Raw genomic sequence first — 12,770 nt, 5'->3', positions numbered from 1 at the left:
CTCAACTATATTCTTGGCTGGTCTCGCCCTCTTGGGTTGAGTCAGTACCCGGCTTTATCCTCCCAGCCGGTGCCGAAGAGTGCAGGCGTGGACCGTCTGCCCTGCCCTGCCCTGTCTGGCTTTCAGCCACTTTCCCCCTCTGAAGTCAGGCCCCTTCAGGTCACACACTGTCCATCCCTTCCCTCGCTGTACTTCCAAAGTGCAGCCACTTAGTTTGTCTTTTTGGCCATTCATCTTATTCCCTGGTGATTTAATATAATAGCAGAGTACTGACTATGTAAAGCTACACATTTCTGAAAGAAAGCCCTAGTTATCTGTCTGTCTGTCTATCTATCTATCTATCTATCTATCTATCTATCTATCTATCTATCTATTTTTTGAGCTGAGGATCGAACCCAGGGCCTTGTGCTTGCTAAATCCCCAACCCAAGTTATTTATTTTTTAATGTGATCACTGAAATGATAAAACCGAATTTTAGGGTTAGGTATCTTTACATTTTAATAGTATAGTTAATTTTGTCAACTGTTCAGAATTTTAGTATAGTAATAAAATAGTTTAAATTTAAGATGACTTTTATAATCAGGACGAGATAAATTTTATTTAAAGTCGAAAGCAACCTATTTCCTGCCCACGAGCCATGCCTTTATATTGTAACAATGGCCTGACTCACTCTTTACCCGTCTTCTGTAGTCTGGAGTACTAACCAGAAAGCAGGAGAGGAGCGGGGTGGCTTTCAGGAAGTCGTTTTCTTTTCTTCGGAAGAGAGGAAACTATCAAAATTAAAGGATACATGAAATCACTAACTTTGCACTTTCATGATCCTGTCCCCAGAAGACTGGGTTGAGAGAGACTGGGCTGGAAGTCCTGGCAGAAGGAACAGATTAAGGATGTTAAGCTGAGTAGGAAGAACCTCTGGATGGTAATAAGCATGACTAGGAAGTAGTTAAGAATGTGGGCAGATAGTTTCCCTTTGGTAGGAAATAATTATGGGTTTTGACTAGCATAACTATAAAATAATAAAAATTATTTCCCTCTGCTGCTGTTGTGCTAAGTGACTTACTCCACTGTGTACAGATGGCATAACTTCTGAGACACAGGGATGCACAGGAAGAGACATTCTCTTCTTTCAGACCCTCTCCTTGGAGGGCAATGCCGTCAAGGGGCTTGAGAGTTGACCGAGTTCTCGGCCTGCTCTGGTCAGCTTCAGATTTAATGTGGGGCTAGAAAATGGGCCACACCTGGTATATCTGGGGTCAGTAAGTGCAGGATTTGAGGGAGCATCCTGGCAAGGCTAGCTGCCCTCTCTGGACTTTAAAACTGGTGGGGAACACGGGACTCTCACTAAGGGTAAGGGCTGAGATTTGGGCACTGCTGGCAGACCTTGCCTCTGATGCTTGGGGTCCAGAGGTCCCCAATGTGCTTTGCTCTGTGTTTTTGTGTATTAAGACCTGATTGACTGTTCCCTATGATCTACCAGCTCACTCTTTCTTTTGTATCCACCTCCATATGTATAGAATTCTTGAGAAGAGGTGAGGTGTTAGTGAAGTCTGTCTGTCTGTCTGTCTGTCTGTCTGTCTGTCAGGGGACCCTACTTTGCTTTTTTTGGTAAGCTGAAACCCTCTTCATGCTGTTAATCAACCTCTGCCTTCTTTTGCTCCGTGAATGATGTCATGGGGCTGAGGCGGAAAAACATGACTAGAAGATGGTAGTCTACTCTCTTGCCCCCACCTTCAAAGGCTTATTTGAGGATGTCTTAGTTGCTGCGGTAAGACACAGTGGCCTCGACAACTTGCAGAAGAAGGGTTTATTTGGAGTCCGCGATGGTGGAGCAGAGGTGGCGGGCGCTGAGGGTTTACACTGTGGACCAGAAGTACAAACAGAGTGCAAACTAGGAATGACAGTCAAAGCCCCGGGGACCGACTCCTGCGGCCTTCTTCTCGGGGCGCGTCTGGAATGGGGCCCTGAGCTGGAGATCCCTGACAGAAAGGGAACATTTGTTTTGAGACAGGGTTTCTCTGTAGCCCTAGCTGTCCTAGAACTCACTCAACCCCTAGAACTCCCCACCCCCTCATTAAAGGGCATACAAAGTTTGTTTGTTTGTTTTTTTTTCCTATATTGGCTCTTAGTTTCTGGAAATAGTCTTCCTTTTTACAGCCTCCCCATGTCCATAGGAGAAAGGTACCATTCTGCCAGCTTTTCTATTTTTTCACCCTTATGGGCTTTGACAACCATTTTCATGGTAGGGAGGAGAGAGGAGAAATTTCAATAATTTTCTGTCTGGGCCCCGTTGCAGTTTCACACCAGCAGGTTTTTGGTTTTAATGTAGTTATTTTTGACTCTGGCTGGAAGAATGTCCATAAACTGGGTTGTGATGACTCTGGACGACTATGACAACTCTATCGCTTCAGCTCACACGATGGGTCAGAGCCCGCTTGACAGATATTGGCAGCATGTCTCCTGGGTTTCTGAAATGTGATTAGCCTCTTTAGATGCGTGGACATTATTTGCTGGTGAGCTCTTCCTCCTCCTCCTCCTCCTCCTGCTCTTCCTCCTCCTCCTCCTCCTCCTCTTCCTCAGGGAAGAAATGTCCTTGTCTACTGTAGTTACCAGTCTGGAGGAATGGGCACTGACTTTTTGTTAGCTTGCAAAGTATAATTCTTTTCAGGTTCACAGTGCTCACGTTGCTGCTGTGATAGAAACAGCACGGGTCAGGTTGACTGTTGCCAACACCTTTTATTTTCCAGGTGGATGGATACTTGATGGCTTATCTGCTCCTAAAATCTAAGATGTCACACCAACAGGAATTTTATGGTGGGGAGACCTGCTCCTGCGGTCTGCACTGAAGCAACCAGATCTTTTTCATGGCCTGTCCTCTGTATTGGCTACTTTACCATCCGATTTTGTTGTCTTTGAATATAAATCTCAATAAGGAGACACACTGGAAAGAATAGGATTTTTTTGAGTTCTGCTGATTTAATTTTAGTTACACAAAGTCATTAAAATATACGCACACAAAAAAATCATAGAAGTTGGAATTTATCTCTTTTTTTTTTTGTTGTTGTTTCAGACACGGAATCGATTTGAGGGAACCAGGTCAGAAGTGGAAGAACTTATGAATAAAATCAGACAAAACCCCAAGGACCACAAGCGAGCAAGCCAGTTCACAGCAGAAGGCTACCTGTATGTCCAGGAGAAAAGTAAGTGTTTTAACAGGGTGAGTGGCTGGTTAAAATCCATGTTACAGTCTGAGCTCTGTGCTTTCAAGGGCTTCCCATGAGTGCAACCAACAGAGAGTGAAAAGATTTGAGCAGAACGGTAAAAACCAAACTACGCCACTGCATCTGTGGAGTATACACACACAGACAGTGACTCATGTTTGAGACATCTTACTGCATAACTGAAGTGGCCTTGAATTCCCTGGATAGCCCAGGCTGGCCTCAACCTACATCTTGGAGTCCTGCTATGTGCTACTACACCTAGCTCCAGAGTTTTCTTTTTCTTTTCATTTCCAGACCAACACAGTTTAGCGGTTTCTGTAGCATGTGCATTATTGTATTATGTCCTGTTAGTAGTTGGAGAGGGTGTGTGCAGGCCCTATGATACTGTGATTAAGACAGGAGAGGCCGCCGGGTGGTGGTGGCGGCGCACGCCTGTAATCCCAGCACTCGGGAGGCAGCGGCAGGTGGATCTCTGTGAGTTCAAGGCCAGCCTGGTCTACAGAGCTAGTCCAGGACAGGCTCCAAAGCTACAGAGAAACCCTGTCCCTGTCTCAGAAAAAAAAAAAAAAAAAAGAGAGGCCAAAGATTCCGGTGTCTGTGAATCATATCCCCACTGACACCTGGGAAAAGTCTATTTGAACCATTGCAATACTGTGATGGTTGGGAATTACCCCAGTACTGTTTCTGTCCGCTGTGATCTTGAAGGCATATTTAAATAAAAATCCATACATTTATTTATTTTTTTTAATGGATGGATGTGTGTGTTGAGTGTGTGAACTACATGTTCCGGAGCCCAAAGAGGGTGTTGGCTCCCCTGGATCTGGAGTTTTGGATGGTTGTAAACCAAACCCAGGAACTCTGCAAGAGCAGCAAGTGCTCTTAACCGCTGAGCCGTCTCTCCAGCCCCTTGGTGCGCACATTTCTGCTTTGGTGTTCTCACGGTGTTCTCTGACCATGCTGCCATGCTGTCGCATGCTGTGTTCCAGGAGTCTGTTTCTAAGGGAGCCAAGGTTGGAAGTACAACATCCAGGAGAGACCTTGTTACCGGCACCTTTCTCCTATCTCCTCTTCTCACTCCTTATCAGTTCCGGCTTATCAGTGCTGTGACTGTTTCTCTGCCATTGTCTTCCTGTGTCCACATCGCCACATCCTCTCCCACCTCCTCGTAACTGTGCCACTCATATAAGTCACCGGGGCCATCTTGTTCCTTCAGATCATTCTGAGATAGGTTGTTTTTATTAAAGTTATTAGGAAAGGGGTTAGAGAGATGGCTCAGCAGTTAAGAGCACTTCTTGCTCTTCCTGAGGACCAGGGTGCACTGCCTGGCACCCATACTTTGTGGCTCACAGCTGTTTTCTTTCTTTGGTTACGTGTGTCAGCTTTCTGATGTGCACACTGACCAGCTGGAATAGAGGCTTGAGGGAGCGGCAGTGCTCGCTACACATTGCTGTGCTTCCTCTGTTGAATCTGGAACGCCTGAGTAACTCCTGGGTTTTCTAGCACGTGAAAAGCGTGCGTTTCTTAGGATTTAGTTATTGAGTGTGAGTGTGGATGCTCCATGCAGTGGGGCATATGGGGAGGAGTTGGCCCTCTTTTTCTGCTGTGGGATTCTGGGACTGAGCTTAGGTTGGCGGGTTTGGGCTGTCAGTACTTTACACACACACACACACACACACACACACACACACACCTGAGTGACTTTAAGTCAGGTCTCGAGTGTTCTGAGGGGCTCCCTGCCGCCGCCGGTCCCTCCGTTCTGTTGGCTCCTGCATTTTATGCTTTGCCTGGCTGAGCTGTGCAGTAATGTGCTACCACTGTGCATGTCTGCCTCCTCATGAGGAAAACCACAGAGATCTGTGCTTTATTTTAGGGCCGGCTCCATTTGGGTCTAGCTGGGTCAAACACTATTGCATGTATCGGAAAACAGCCAAGAAATTCAACATGATCCCGTTTGAGCACAGGTCTGGGGGGAAACTGGTAAGTACTTGACGTTAGTTTTTGCATTTTTATGAGAGGTCCTTCTTGGGTCTGTCATTTCAGTAGTTTCATATTGACTATTGAGAAATCTGGTTTTAGGATTAAAATCTTTGTCTTGTTTCTAAATCGTACTCCTGGGTCTTTACAGTTAGATTTTAAAACAGAAATCATTGTTTTAGAGGGGAAGGTAATTCCTGCACTAAGCTGTCGTGACTCATTGATCACCCATATTTATGCAGGAGATCCAGCTTGTTCACATATTGTATATTCACAGTCTTCAGAAACTGGAAGGGGAGGTGATCATTCAGTTAGGCACATAGTTTTCACATGGTTGTTCCCTGTTTAGCTAGCTGCTCATCCCAAAGAGATGAATAACAGAGCCAAGCCTGGTAGTAAGACCTTGGGAACGGGCTGTGCAAGGGAGGCGACCTGCCTGGCCAGTGAACAGTCGCAGGAGGCGGCTCGTAGCGAGCGTCGGTCCCTGAGCGTGAAGCTCTTCCCACTAGCAGTGAGCATAACTGGCCACACAGTCTAAACGCAGGGCAGTTTGTTGCTTGCTGGGTGGTTGGATGACGTTTTGCTTAGGTGAATTCAGAATTAATCTAAACTGACTTCTATCTACGTACGCTTTGCTTCTTCCAGAGACAGACAGACGGCAGGCAGGCAGGCAAACAGACAAACAAACGTTAAAGCAGGCAGTAAGAAGGAGCCTCTGTAATGCCGTGGAGAAGAGGCTGAAGCAGGCTGCCTGTCACTTGTGGAAGGCAGGGCTTGAAGCATTCGCTTTGAGCCTGAGTTTGCAGGTTCTCAGGCGTTCCTACCTCGCGATTGCTTTCTATGCTAGGCTCCAAATGATGACCCAGTGTGTCATAGAAATAGCTGTGATGTTCTGAATGCACACCGTGGGTCTTTTAAAATATTATTTACAGATCCTCAATTTCTGGAAAATCCTAAGTATGGACTCAGACTTCTTCTTTATTACTATTATTATTATTATTATTATTATTATTATTATTATTATTTGTTTTTTCGAAACAGGGTTTCTCAGTGTAGTTTTGGTGCCAGTCCTGGATCTCACTCTGTAGCCCAGGCTGGCCTTGAACTCACAGAGATCCTCCTGGCTCTGCCTCCCGAGTGCTGGGATTAAAGGTATGTGCCACCCCCGCCTGGCTGGACTCAGACTTTTTAGCGTTGCTCTTTGTGAGCCTGTGCTGCCTCTGTCTCTGCCCCAGTTCTGATGCTCTTAGGAGGCCGGTGGCAAGAGACGAAGTGCCGTTGTAGTAGAAGGGAAAACGTGAGGAAACAGGGTGGCTCCCTTAGGAAGCAGGAGTACCTCCGTGTTGGTGGATAAACACGTGTGATCTCAGCCCTTGGCGTGCTTTCACGTCAGTCCTTATGTCATCACAGTGTTTATAGGCTAGTAGTGGTCACACCGTAGTGGTCACACCGTAGTGGTCACACTGATATGGACACAGGGTGTAATATAGTGTGATACCAAAGCAGATTTTGACTCTACAAAAGAGTGTGTCAACAGGCAGGCCGTCCTTGAGTGCCTGGACACTGCTGGTAATCTGTCCTGCAGTTAGCATTTGTGAAGTCTGCTTAACGGTAGGTGCCACCATCAGGAAGAACCAGAGGGCAGGACCAAGCAGCTGCTGAGTATTGTGCTTGTTTGCAGGGGGATGGAGAGGTGTTCTTTTTGAAAGAATGCACCAGAAGGTATACCGACTCCATTGACAGAAGGTTTTGCTTTGACATTGAAGCTGCTGACAGGTAAGTTATTGGAAGTAATTAGATATGACATTAAAACTCATTTGATTTTTTTTAAACGAGTTGTAGGAGTGATTTCTGTGAACTAGAAAAAAATGTCATCTTTTTGTGTTTCCAGGTTGTCTTCCTTATAAACTGTTGTTGGTCACTGTGTAGTGGTGGGGTCATAGTTCTTTATCTTGGCCAGAGGCTGGAATCATTCTAACTGGTCCTGTCACCTAACAAGACATGTTGAGCATTTCCTTGTTGATGCGCTTTTGATTGACAGAGGGAAGAAAAGAATGAGAGAGTGTGGGTGGTGTGTGGTTGAGTTACAGTGCGTGTCGTAGTAGTGTGGGGACAGTATTCCTTCCTGTGCGTGTGCGTTGAGTGTATGTTCTCGGTGTGTGGCAGAGGTCTAGACAAACCCTTTCCCTGTCGTCAAAGGCTTTTCTTACTAAATAACTTACAGGCATTCAGTTTTACAAGAGTCTTTGGCAGGAAGGCAGAAAGAAAAGAGATGGTTCCTGGTGCTGATGTTCGTGTCCTCTGGGAGCACTCTGCTGCCTGGACGGTGACTCCATGCCACCCCTGGTGTGGTTGCGGTAGTTTGTAGATAAGGCTGTTTGATGTATGTGTAATACAAGTTTTCCAAAGTAGAGGACTGAGAACGAAACTGTTCCAGGTCACCCTAACTGTTGCTGCTTTCTTCATCTGATCTAGCGGATGCTGTGGAGCTGCTGCAGAGGGAAAGGCCTGTGAGTGAGTTCACTGAAGACCAGCTGCATGACAGTGTGCCCTTGAGCGCCCTGACAAATCTGTCAGTACTGTGACGAGGACATAGAAGGAGGGTTTTGCTGAGATAGTAACAGAAAGAGTATTGCTTGAAAAGAGGCTAAAATTTAAGTCACTTATGAACTGGTCAGTAACCTGTAAGACCCCTTGTGTGTTCTCAAGAAGAGCATATGCCCACAGTTGCCCTCTACCCAGTCCTTCCTGGTTCCGGGGTATTTTCTGTCATGTAATCCCCGCCCCCCCCCCCAGATGAGAAAGTGAAGCTCCAGTGCTTGAGTGAGGCCCTGGAGGTCTTGTAGATACCAAGTGGAAGGGCTGAGATCTGAACTTGTACTTTTAACTTAGAAAGGCCAGTCTAACTACTGTGAGGTCAGGCTGCTTCTGAAATAATCGACATAGACGAATCAGAAGTCTAGTTTGCTAGATGGTGCTTAGCTGGAGTAACCCACTGCTTTGAGAGCAGGGATCTCTAGTACTTCCATGACCGTTTCAATGCAGTTTTCACGATCCTTGCTGAAGCTCCTATTTTTGGTGACATTGATGATGCTGAATGAGCTTTGTTGGACGTGATCTTTATGTGATTGTAAATTATAACCTTTTCTGCTACTCAAAAAGATAGCTGAGGGATTACTACTACGTCACCTTTATACAGAAAGAGTAATGTGGTGATACTTTATTTGTGCACCCCAATAAAGTTTATCTGAGGATCAGAGGAAAAAGCCAGCCACTATAATAAACATAGAAGTCAGTCAATGGTAGCACACACCTTTAATCATATCACTTGAGAGGCAGAGATCTGTCTGGATCTCTGTGAGTTCAAGGCCACGCTGGGAACAGAGCCAAGTGTGGTGGCACACACCCTTTAATCTCATTACTAACCATAGAGGTCTGTACAGACAGATAGGAAGTGACAGAGCTGGGCTGGAAGAGGAAGTGATGTAGTTGGACAGATAGAGCAAATGAGATAGCAGAACAGAAAGACATATAGGTGTGGATATACAGGAAGTATCTCTCTTTGGAGACTGAGGTGTCTGTGAGGTGAGGTTATCTTGTTGCTTTTCCTATTCCTCTGATCTCTCAGGTCTTCACCCCTATATCTGGCTCTGGGTTTTTGTTTAATAAGACGGTCTAGCAAGTCGAATACAGGGTAACTTTTTGAGATAAGATCTTGTGAGGTGGAGTAGGCTAGCCCACAGTCTCTCTTTCTCTGTCTCTCCAGTGCTGAGATAACAGACGTATACCTCATCTCTGACTAGGATAATAACTGGAACTGAACTTACAGGAAACCTCTTCTAGTGGTTTTAAATTTCTTTATAAGATCTCCTTTTGAAATAAAATTGACATTTACACGTATGTAAATCAGCTTTAAAGAGATTTTCTTATTGAAGAGAAGATGCCCCATTCTTCGAGCTGCTATTCTTGCCGGTGTCCACATCAGTCTGTAAGGTCGGTTACAACCAGAGCTCCTGCCTGCCTGCCTCCCTCCCCCTTCTTCCCTCCCTTTCTAAATAGAATCTCAGGTAACCAAGTCTGGTGTTTAGCTCCCCCTTTCCCCTGGCTCTACTTCCTAAGTGCTTGTGGGTTCCAGGCGTGTGTTACTGTGCCAGGCTGTGACCCATTCTTTACTGACGCCAGCCGTTGCTCCCATCCTTCCTAACTCTGGTTGTTAGTGGGACTGTGGTCCCTCCCTGCTTTAGTCAGGGTTCTCTAGGGGAACAGAATGAATCTCTCTCTATATAGGGGACTTACAGGATGCAGTCCTAGCTCATCCAACAATGTTTTCTGTGAACAGAAAATGTGGTGATACTTTAATTGTGCTGAAATGTGATATTTTATTTGTATGTTAATAAATAAAGTTTGCCTGGACATCAGAAGTCAGTGAGCCATAAGCAGAGTCAGGCTGTGGTAGCCCATGCCCTTAATCTGATCACATGGCAGGCAGAGTCTCTGTGTGGTCAAGGACACAGCCAAGCGTGGTGACACGAGCCTTTAATCCCAGTACCAACCATAGAGACCTGGAGGTCTGTATAGACAGGCAGTGATGAGGAAATCATGTGGCTGGGGTTAGAGCCAATGAGAAGGCAGAACAGGAAAGCAATAAAAGCGGAGGTCAGACAGGAAGAAACTCTCTCCGTGGAAGCTACTGTGTGGTGGTAAGATAAGGTAGTCATGGCTGTTCGCTCTGATTTCTTAGTTGCTCAGTCCACAAGGCTGGATGTCTCAGCTGGTCTTCAGTATGTGCTGGGATCCCCAAGAAGTAGGCCCCAATGCCAGTGAAGGAATGGATGTGCTGGCAAGGTGAGGGCGAGCCAAGAGCAAGAGCTTCCTCCTTCATGTCCTTGTGCAGACTTCCGGCAGAAGGGGTGGCCCAGATTAAAGGTGTGGCCTTCCCACCTCAAGATCTGGATCAAAGATGTCTGTCTTCCTACCTCAAAGGTCTGGACTAGAAGTGGATTCACCCACTTCAAACCAAGCAGAAAAGGCCTCACAGGTGTGCCCTCCATTCCTGGATTGCAGTTCATTCCAGATGTAGTCAAGTTGACCACCAGTGATAGTCATCATACTCCCTTGGTGATGTCTGTTGCGTACTTCCCTGCTCCCTTTAATGTTTGTTTAAATAAATGGAGGCCAGAAGAGGGCATCGGATCCTCTGGAACTGGAGTTACAGATGGTTGTGAGCTGCCAAGTGGATGCTGGGAATTGAACCTGGGTCTTCTGCAAGAGCAACAAGTGCTTTCAACTATGAGCCATCTTTATAGCCTCTATTTATTTTTATGTTATGTGTTAGAGTGTTTGGATGGATGGATGTGCAGCATATGCATGCTGTGCCGGAAGGGGCCAGAAGAGGGCGTCCGATCCCCTGGAACTGGCATTAAAGATGGTTGTTAGCTGCCATGTGAGTGTTGGGAACCAAAACCAGGTCCTCTGCAAAAGCAGCCAGTGCTTTTAACTGCTAACCCATCCTTCCAGCCCCACCTATGTTTTTTTATTAAATGCCATAGAGACTTTTAAAGACTGTGTGTAAAGAGAATTTGTATACTATCTGTAGTCATTGGTACCACCATTCCTTGCCTCCACCCACTTGCCTTTAAATTTCCTAACAGAAATTTTCAGTTTTGTAACCAGTCTTCATTCAGACTGATACTGCCTCCGTATTATCTCAAGTCTTTAAAAAACGTTGTTACCATGCTATCAGTGAGCCCTTTCCTTCTTCTACTGCCTATTTATTTTGTTCCATAATCAGCAACATTCTTCAGAAAGCTATCATGTTGATGTCTCAGATGACTCTCTCCTGTCCTGTCAGGCTGCGGGACAGGCTTTTGGGGCCTCCTCCCCTGCGGGTTCGTCCTGGAGGTCTTCTGTGCGGTGCTGTCTGCTCAGGGCCCCTCTCCCCATGGCGCAGTTGGCTTGGTTGCTTCAGGGACACTGTGCTTCTGACTCTCCTGCCGCTGCCCTTTTTGTTTTACCTGGTTCTCCAGCTCTTGTCCCAGATCCTGTGGCACTGGAGTTTTCTGGGTTAATCTTTGAACTCCTTTCTTCCTGTAGCATTCCCTTACGACCTTGTCTAGCTCCATAGATATATTGGTGATGGCTGGATGCGTTTCCCCTCCTAAACTTCAGGGTCTTCTCTCTGGCCACCTTTCTGTATTCCTGCTGGGATGGCTCAGAGGCATTCACAGTTGGAGGTCATGTGTTGCTGCTTCTTTTACAATTTTTCCAAGGATCTTTTAAATTCTCGTTGTTTGGGTGCTGCTGCTGGTGCTGCAGCCCAGGGTTTTATATGCAGTGGGAAGTACCGAACCACTAAGCCATTCGCCTCATTCCAAACTTTTTTGTTTTGAGGGGAAAGTATCCTTTGTTGATGAGATCCAACATTTTATATATGCATATGAATTCAGTCTTAAAAGTATTATTTGCTTAAGTCTTACCTTTCCCCAACTCTCTGGTTAATTTGGAAAATTACTTGTAATCATAATATATTTTCTTTATGATTTCCTTAGGTTTTCAGAATGAATCCCATTTTTATTTTTGGATTAGAGTCTTAATTGCTTTTGGCTTATTTCTTCATTTCTCATTACAGAAATATCTATTTGTATTTGTTTTTACCAGTAGTGGTTTAGGGTGCAGGATCCTCTCACCCCAAAAAGTGGAGCAAACGCTAGTGGGTTGGGGCTGGAGGGATGGCTCAGTAGTTTGTCAGAGGATTGGAGTTTGATTCCCAGCACCCAAATAAGGCAGTTTACAACTGTCTGTAACTTCTGTTCTGGGGGATCTGGCGCCCTCTTCTGGCCTCCATAGGTAGTGTACTTTGGTGTACATATCTCCACCCCAACATAAACACATAATTAAAAAAAAATCTTAGGAAAAAAACTAGTGGGCTGGATATGAGGGGCGAATGTATGTTGAAATCTCTGTAATTCTGAAGCCCTAAGGTAGTACTTAGAAGTTCAAATGTGATGGACCCTGCTTTTGTTTATTCTCCCGATTTCTGTCCCAGAAGACTGCTAGGAGTTACAGGTAACTTGTTCTCCCTCTGTTAGACTATGCATTCCATGAGAGTGGGGTCCTGTTTCACTTAGCAGTTCCAGATGGAGTGCTGTGTGTGTGGTGGACATTCACCGCTTTGTACTGTACACTTGCTGCTCAGAGGAGACAGGACTGGGTCAGATTCAGTCAGCAGCAGCTCTCTTCTGCACTGCACTCGGGCAGCCTGAGCCCAGGCTTGCATTCTGCTTAGAGAAAAATAAATTTAGCCCATTTTGGAGTGTGTGGGCATTGTAAATAAGATTCTGCACAGTTCCTGTTGGAATCTTTTGAATAGCAATTTCATAGCTGATTGCATTCCTTTAATCTAAATTTTGCCTTCTTTCCAAGTATCTGGTTTGTGTTTTTGAATGTTAGAAGAAGTGCCATTGTGGTGAGACTCCTGAGCTGGGAAGATATTTGCTCTTCTTGCACAAGAGTCAAGAGCTTCTCTACAGTTGTGATCTTTAGTTGAGATCAGGTTGGTTAGATTGGTTAATTTTGAAA

At 45.5% G+C, this 12,770-nt stretch overlaps 1 protein-coding gene across 1 annotated transcript in view; it reads left to right on the top strand.

The window, feature by feature from the left end:
• Positions 1-12,770, top strand: part of LOC131911870 (rho GTPase-activating protein 10-like) — a 52,902-nt gene that overhangs the window by 11,966 nt on the left and 28,166 nt on the right. The window contains exons 4-6 of the mRNA XM_059264278.1: positions 3,068-3,197; positions 5,089-5,195; positions 6,874-6,968. Of these exons, the coding sequence (XP_059120261.1) occupies positions 3,068-3,197; positions 5,089-5,195; positions 6,874-6,968 (332 nt within the window). The remainder of the gene's footprint in view (positions 1-3,067; positions 3,198-5,088; positions 5,196-6,873; positions 6,969-12,770) is intronic.

The sequence above is a fragment of the Peromyscus eremicus genome, chromosome 5 (assembly GCF_949786415.1).
Source record: "Peromyscus eremicus chromosome 5, PerEre_H2_v1, whole genome shotgun sequence".
NCBI lineage: Eukaryota > Metazoa > Chordata > Mammalia > Rodentia > Cricetidae > Peromyscus > Peromyscus eremicus.
Note: the sequence above shows the minus strand (reverse complement) of the source record. Positions and strands in the feature narration are given on the sequence as shown.